The sequence below is a fragment of the Buceros rhinoceros genome, unplaced genomic scaffold (assembly GCF_000710305.1).
Source record: "Buceros rhinoceros silvestris isolate BGI_N320 unplaced genomic scaffold, ASM71030v1 scaffold12380, whole genome shotgun sequence".
In the NCBI taxonomy this organism is placed as follows: Eukaryota; Metazoa; Chordata; class Aves; order Bucerotiformes; family Bucerotidae; genus Buceros; species Buceros rhinoceros.
This window is the reverse complement of record NW_010391391.1, coordinates 1-6,292: the sequence shown is the minus strand read 5'-3', so window position 1 is coordinate 6,292 and position 6,292 is coordinate 1. Positions and strand designations below refer to the sequence as shown.

The following is a 6,292-nucleotide window of genomic DNA, read 5'->3' as shown; positions in this document are numbered from 1 at the left end:
GCAGGATTAGTCAAAAAAATTTGAACTGAATTTTGACTAAAGAATAAGATGTTGTGGAAAAGAGATAATGTAGATAACGAACGTTAGTGAATAAAGATCTTGGGTATCGAAAGTTTTTTACAGACAGGTTCTGGTTCCCAGTCTCATGGATGGATAAAGAAGGGGTTTGCATTTACAATGCCAGTTGCTATGGTAGGAGCCAAAAATGAATCACACAGCGCTGGCCCAAGGCCTCAGCGACTTTGCTTTGAAAGTCTATCTCTGAACTGGAGCCGTGGTAGAGGCAGAAGGTGTAGTGGAGGCAAGGCACACCCAGAAAATAACGTTATCCTGGCTGAGTGATCTGTGTGAGACAAACTGTCACGATGGAATTGCCAGATGTTGCAAATATTTCGGTGCAAGCTTTTGGGATTATCACAGGGACCTTGGCTGCCTCTCAACTGCCCAAATAGATTTTCTAAGTAAAACTTAATTTTTATATATATGCATGTATGTGTTATATATATGTTAGATTTGACAAAAGCTTAGAGTAAAGTAATGGAATCAGCTGGAGTGGAAACTTCGCTGTGAAGCCACGTGCTTAGTTTCCCAGTACCACTAATGCTATGTAAATTGATAGTAAATGTTGGCAGCTAGATAATGACAGGCATTACGCTGTAAACGAGGTAGTTCTCTTTAGTAGATCCCAGGGGAGAAATTTTAGAACCAAGATCTTTGTAGAGTAATCAAATAGTACTTTGGGGTTGGGAACATTATAAAAGACAATGAATACCCTTGAAAAGAAATTCCCATTTTTCATCTCCTGCTTCTGGAAGATGCTTAAGCCACATTTTGTGTCCTTGCACGTCCAAATGTGGAGTAATCTGTAAGTATTTACGATAATAATAATGTTTTATTTTACTTTGGAAAATCTGTGCAGACCCCAGGATTTCCAGCTATAAAATCGTGTTCCTGGCAGTCAGATTGAACATCTGAGTCCATAGGGACTTGGTTATAGTAGTCTTGTGCAGTAGCCACGAGAGGAGGAGCTGGAACACAGTCAGCCATAGGTTGTGTGCAAGTGTGAGAGCAGAAATTGGCCCCCGGCTTTTGGAAATGTCTGTAGTCTTCATTGGCTGGACATTCCTTTCTTCAACTGTCTAATTTGTGTGACATGGTTTCCCCATTCCCTATTTCACATAAACTGCTCCTGGGAAAATGTGAAACTGGGTAAGTCATTATCTTCTGAGTCTTAAAACTTCTTACAAGTTCATTTTGGTTTTTCCCCTTCCTAGTGTCTCCTCCAACTGAGCTGACTGTGACGAACATAACAGATAAAACGGTAAATCTGGAATGGAAGCATGAGAATATCGTCAACGAGTACCTCATCACCTATGTCCCCACCGGCAGTGGGGGCTTGGACATGCAGTTCACCGTGCCAGGAAACCAGACAGCAGCCACTATTCATGAACTGGAGCCGGGTGTAGAATACTTCATCCGTGTCTTTGCAATCCTTAAAAACAAGAGGAGTATTCCAGTCAGCGCTAGGGTAGCAACGTGTGAGTTTGATATTCCCTCTATTCATCCTTTCATCTGTTCCATAGCATGAGTTTATTTGCATCCCTTTTGGGTTTTTTTATTTCTTTGTATTTTCTATTTTCAGCTCATCTCTGTTCTAGACAAAGACAGGCTCCTGTGCTTTTATTTTCTGTTCTTTTCCGATCCCAGTGGCTGTGTTAGAAGTACAGTTCACCAACTCTTCTGCTCTCTGCAGAGCTTCCCAGGGAATATTTATGGGCTCTTTTTAAACTAAGCCCTTTGACTTCTCCACGATAAGGAGTTTTTAAAACCTGGTGATGCTTCCTGAAAAAATAAAAAAATGTAGCAGCCTGTAAAAGAACAATGTGAAATAATTTGGATCCAAACCGTTTTGACTAAAATGGAGGTGATATTGCTTTTGAATATTCAGCCTGGTTTAGGACAACTTGCTTTCTCTCTGCCCCATCTGTTCATTTGTAATTTTTCTGTGTGGTGCACACCACAGTCGTATCTGAACATCCCAGCCTCAAAAGTCACTCTTTGACTTCAGTCACTGTGCTCGTTTTCAGAGACCTGCGGCAGGGTTCATCTCACCTGCCTTCAGGTGTCCACACTAGGCTTCTTTCAGGAGGTCAAAAAGAGATTCTTCAGGGAAAATCCATTTTACTTTATGGTGATATCTAAAACAAGTCAGAGGAATGTCTCTCCAAAGACAGACTGAACTGGCTGTGAGAGGGTTAAACATCTCAGGTGCAGATACCTACACGGCAGATACTTAGAGTGGTGGGAAGATGTCCCACTCCCAGTGGGAACTTGTTGCTCATGTAATGATATACTTCTATTTCCGTCACAGATCTACCTGCTCCAGAAGGTCTGAAATTCAAATCTGTTAGAGAAACATCTGTCCAGGTGGAGTGGGATCCTCTGAACTTCTCATTTGATGGCTGGGAGCTGGTCTTCCGTAATCTGGTAGGGACACAGCGGTTTTTCTATAGAGGCTGTAGATAAGCGATGGATCGACCCTGGATTTTTCAGGGTTTGTACTAACTGACTCTCCCATGTTTTACAGAAAAAAGATGATAATGGAGATATAACCAGCAGCTTGAAAAGACCAGAGACATCTTACATGCAACCAGGCTTGGCGCCAGGGCAACAGTATAACGTAACTGTTCATATAGTGAAAAACAACACCAGAGGACCAGGACTATCCAAAGTGATAACCACAAGTAAGCACAGCCCGTATTAAGCTTAGTGCCAGCACTAAACCTGCTGCTGTTGGGTGTAGCCTAGGGAGTTTTTAAACAAAGAGAAAGGCAAGCTTCCTGCTGTGAATTGAGAGGGGAAGAAAAGGAAGTAGTGGAGCTGCTAATGAAGACTGCATGAGGGGAGATTAATTCCTTTCCAAATTACCTGTTTGAAGAAGAAAAGAAATTTACGTTTAGCTGGAAGGTAGCAAAATGTACATCAACAGAATCTAAAATTTCTTTTGCACTGGTGATACTTGCATAAATAAGTTCTTTAAAGGAGAGTTTCTATTTTGCAGTTGGAGAACCTCTTAAGGCTTGTCTTTCCTTTGGCAGTTTCTGATATTAGTGAGTTTTTGATGAATTTCCTTCTGGTGAATTGACTCCATTTGGCACTTTCTTCTACAACTACAGAAAAAGGAATAAAGTGAATGAAGATGCTGAGGTGCTGAGGGACATGGTGTAGGGATCCTGGCAGTGCAGGGGTAACGGTTGGACTCGATGATCTTTAAGGTCTCTTCCAACCAGATGATTCTATGGTTCTATGATTCTATGATTCTGAGATAGGCTTCAGTTGGTAGAAGCCATTCATTTAAATATTTTACTCTGAATCAGCAATTAAAAGCACGTGTATGAATGTGTATGATTTTTCTGGCAAGATTCGTTTAAAAACCACCTTCTTCTCTTTTTGTAACAGAGCTTGATGCCCCTAGCCAGATCGAGGCAAAAGACGTCACAGACACCACGGCTCTTATCACGTGGTCCAAACCCGTGGCTGAAATTGAAGGCATAGAGCTCACTTATGGCCCCAAGGATATTCCAGGGGACAGGACAACCATTGACCTCTCTGAAGACGAAAACCAATACTCTATTGGAAACCTGAGGCCGCACACAGAGTATGAAGTGACACTTATCTCTCGTCGAGGGGACATGGAAAGCGACCCCATGAAAGAAGTCTTTGTCACAGGTAAAAGGTTTGGACACCAACTCAAACATCTAGGAAGGTGATGCAATCACCATCCACCCTCCTCTGCTATCAGCATCATTTTGCTTGAGTTGATAGTTTCTGCATCAACACAGAATCAGTGATGTTAGAGCAGTACATGAAAGACAGAATGTTTTTCTCTGCCTCTACCTTATACCTCAACAAAATATTTAGACCACCCCCAAGTATCTAAATGTATTTTGAAAGTGGGAATTGCGTTAAGTCTCTTAAAAGCTTTTTATCCTAAATCTCTACTGCAGGAAACAAATTCCTCTGCGTTACTTAGCTGTCTGCTGAGCTAAGTATCTTCTATGGTTCCTGTCCCACCTAAGACCTTATTTCTGTTTGTTTAAACGTGTAACAGGTTAGCAGAGAACTGCTTTTTTTCCTTCTTCAGTTCTGCAAATGTTTTCTGTCATACTTTTATAGATTTACTTTGCTCCTTAGTGATCCTGGGAATGCTTTTTGAAAGCGTGGGTCTTTCAGTGTGTTATGAAGCTCTGATGCACTAAGGGAGCTGAGTAAATGGTACCTAGAGAATTGCCTCTTTTCATCCTAAAATGTACTTGTTCATTCAGAGCAGGATTTGAGTCTGTTATAGGTGGGAATAGTGAAAGCCTGTTGAATTTCTACATAATACTCGCTTTTTGTTTTGAGACTTAGTGTTCCTTTCAGCCATGAAAGCAAGATATTTACTGAACAGAAATTTTAGAGATGGTCAATTATTTTCTCTTAGCAGCCTTTTTCCTTATGAAAGCTGAGGTATTTATAAAGGAAATTAAGTAATAGGAACATAGTGGTATCATGTGAGAGGAAACTTAAATTCATCTTTATAGATCATTTCACCGACTATAAGAGATTGCTGTTCTCTAAGAATTATTCTTATTTATTTATTGGTTGATTTATTACAGACTTGGATGCTCCAAGAAACCTGAAGCGGGTGTCGCAGACAGACAACAGCATTACTTTGGAGTGGAGGAACAGCCATGCAAATATTGATAACTATCGAATTAAGTTTGCTCCCATCTCTGGTGGAGACCATGCTGAGATCACCGTGCCAAAGGGCAACCAAGCGACAACCCGAGCTACGCTCACAAGTAGGGAATGGGGAGGCTGTCGTTAATGTCATACTGTTGCCATCAGCCTAGAGCACAGTAGTGTAGTGAAAACATGCCCTTTTGGTCATCGACATTGTACCAGCAGAGGTTACACATTTTGGGTACCAGTAATTAAATTAGAATTAACGTGATACATAGTTGCACACCACAGGTGGATAACTAGCCAATGGAAGGTGTGGAGCCATTTCACTTTCACATGCATCTCTGAATCCCACCAATCAGTTCGCTGAGTTCTATGTATCTTTGTGGAAATGGCTTCACACCCCTGCGTTGAAAAGGCTTTTGTTCTAGGAATGGTATTTACCGAGGCCAGTTTGCAGCTTTTCTGTGTACCTGCAAGTTGCCTCACCAGCGTGGAGCTAGACACTGGTACTTTCTCCTTGTCACACGGGAGTCTACCTGCTTTTCTTTGGCAGAAGTACCTATACTGCAAACTCTTGGAAGTCAAAACTGTCTCTAATTACGTGTTTGCACAGTGTCCAAAACGCAATCTCAGTCAGCCATAATCTTCAACCTTTAGCACATACACGGAAAAAGATTTAGTAACATCTTGTCATAATCTTCATCCTTTGGCATGTACGTGGAAAAAGATTTAGTAACATCAGATCAGTGGGAGGGTCGACTGAAACCTTGATTCTTCTGCCTGCACAGAGAAGCATCTATCTTACCTTCCATACGCTCAGGCTTCCTTATTTAAACAAATGTTCATAGGCATATTCCATGGACAGAAACTCCTTCTTCTATTCCTATTCTCTTAGATTTGAGGCCTGGAACTGAATACGGTATTGGAGTGACAGCAGTGAGACAGGACAGGGAAAGCGCTCCTGCTACCATTAATGCTGGCACTGGTGAGTAGCTCGATCCCCCTCTGTGCTCTGGAGGAAGCAGCAAGTCAGGGGGAGCCACTGTGATGTTTCTTTCATTTCCAAGTAATGCTCTAAGAAATATTTTAGGAAGTTATTGGTTTCATTTTGGTACCAATGGGACATTTCCCCTCAAGGGAAAGAAAACACATTTTCCCAAAGATCTTGACCTGTGAGTCTGGCTTCCTTTTCCATTCCACGAGAATCCCTTAACGTTCTGGGAATTTCATCTCCAGGTGAGCTCTCTAATGGTAACGATGCCTACACTGATTACTCTGGCCATGCTCCAATAGGAGGGTTTCTGGCAGGAATGGCAGTGACATCTAAAAGGTGGGCCTGAAAAAGAGTGCAGCCTCAGTGTTGCAAAAGTCCTGACTGCTCTTCAAATACAGGATTTTTCTCACAATATCCCCCTTTTGCCAGGTAAATTCTCTGAAGGCTTAAATTCTACCTCTCTTCCACACAGTGCTTGCTGAACTGAGAGTGAGTGAGGGAAATTTGTACTAGTGAGATTTGTCTGTAAAAGAGAACTTCATTATTGTCGCGGTTTGAGAAGGGGGGCAT

The 6,292-nt window shown here is 41.8% G+C and overlaps 1 protein-coding gene across 1 annotated transcript in view; it reads left to right on the top strand.

The window, feature by feature from the left end:
- The window catches only part of LOC104498243 (tenascin-like), a gene marked incomplete at its 3' end in the record, with an annotated part of 9,428 nt that extends 3,370 nt beyond the window's left edge, over positions 1-6,058 (top strand). Inside the window, exons 3-9 of the mRNA XM_010141601.1 lie at positions 1,275-1,538; positions 2,372-2,487; positions 2,588-2,744; positions 3,460-3,729; positions 4,659-4,844; positions 5,624-5,713; positions 5,965-6,058. Coding sequence (XP_010139903.1) covers positions 1,275-1,538; positions 2,372-2,487; positions 2,588-2,744; positions 3,460-3,729; positions 4,659-4,844; positions 5,624-5,713; positions 5,965-6,058 — 1,177 coding nt within the window. The remainder of the gene's footprint in view (positions 1-1,274; positions 1,539-2,371; positions 2,488-2,587; positions 2,745-3,459; positions 3,730-4,658; positions 4,845-5,623; positions 5,714-5,964) is intronic.
- Positions 6,059-6,292: the final 234 nt, after the last annotated feature.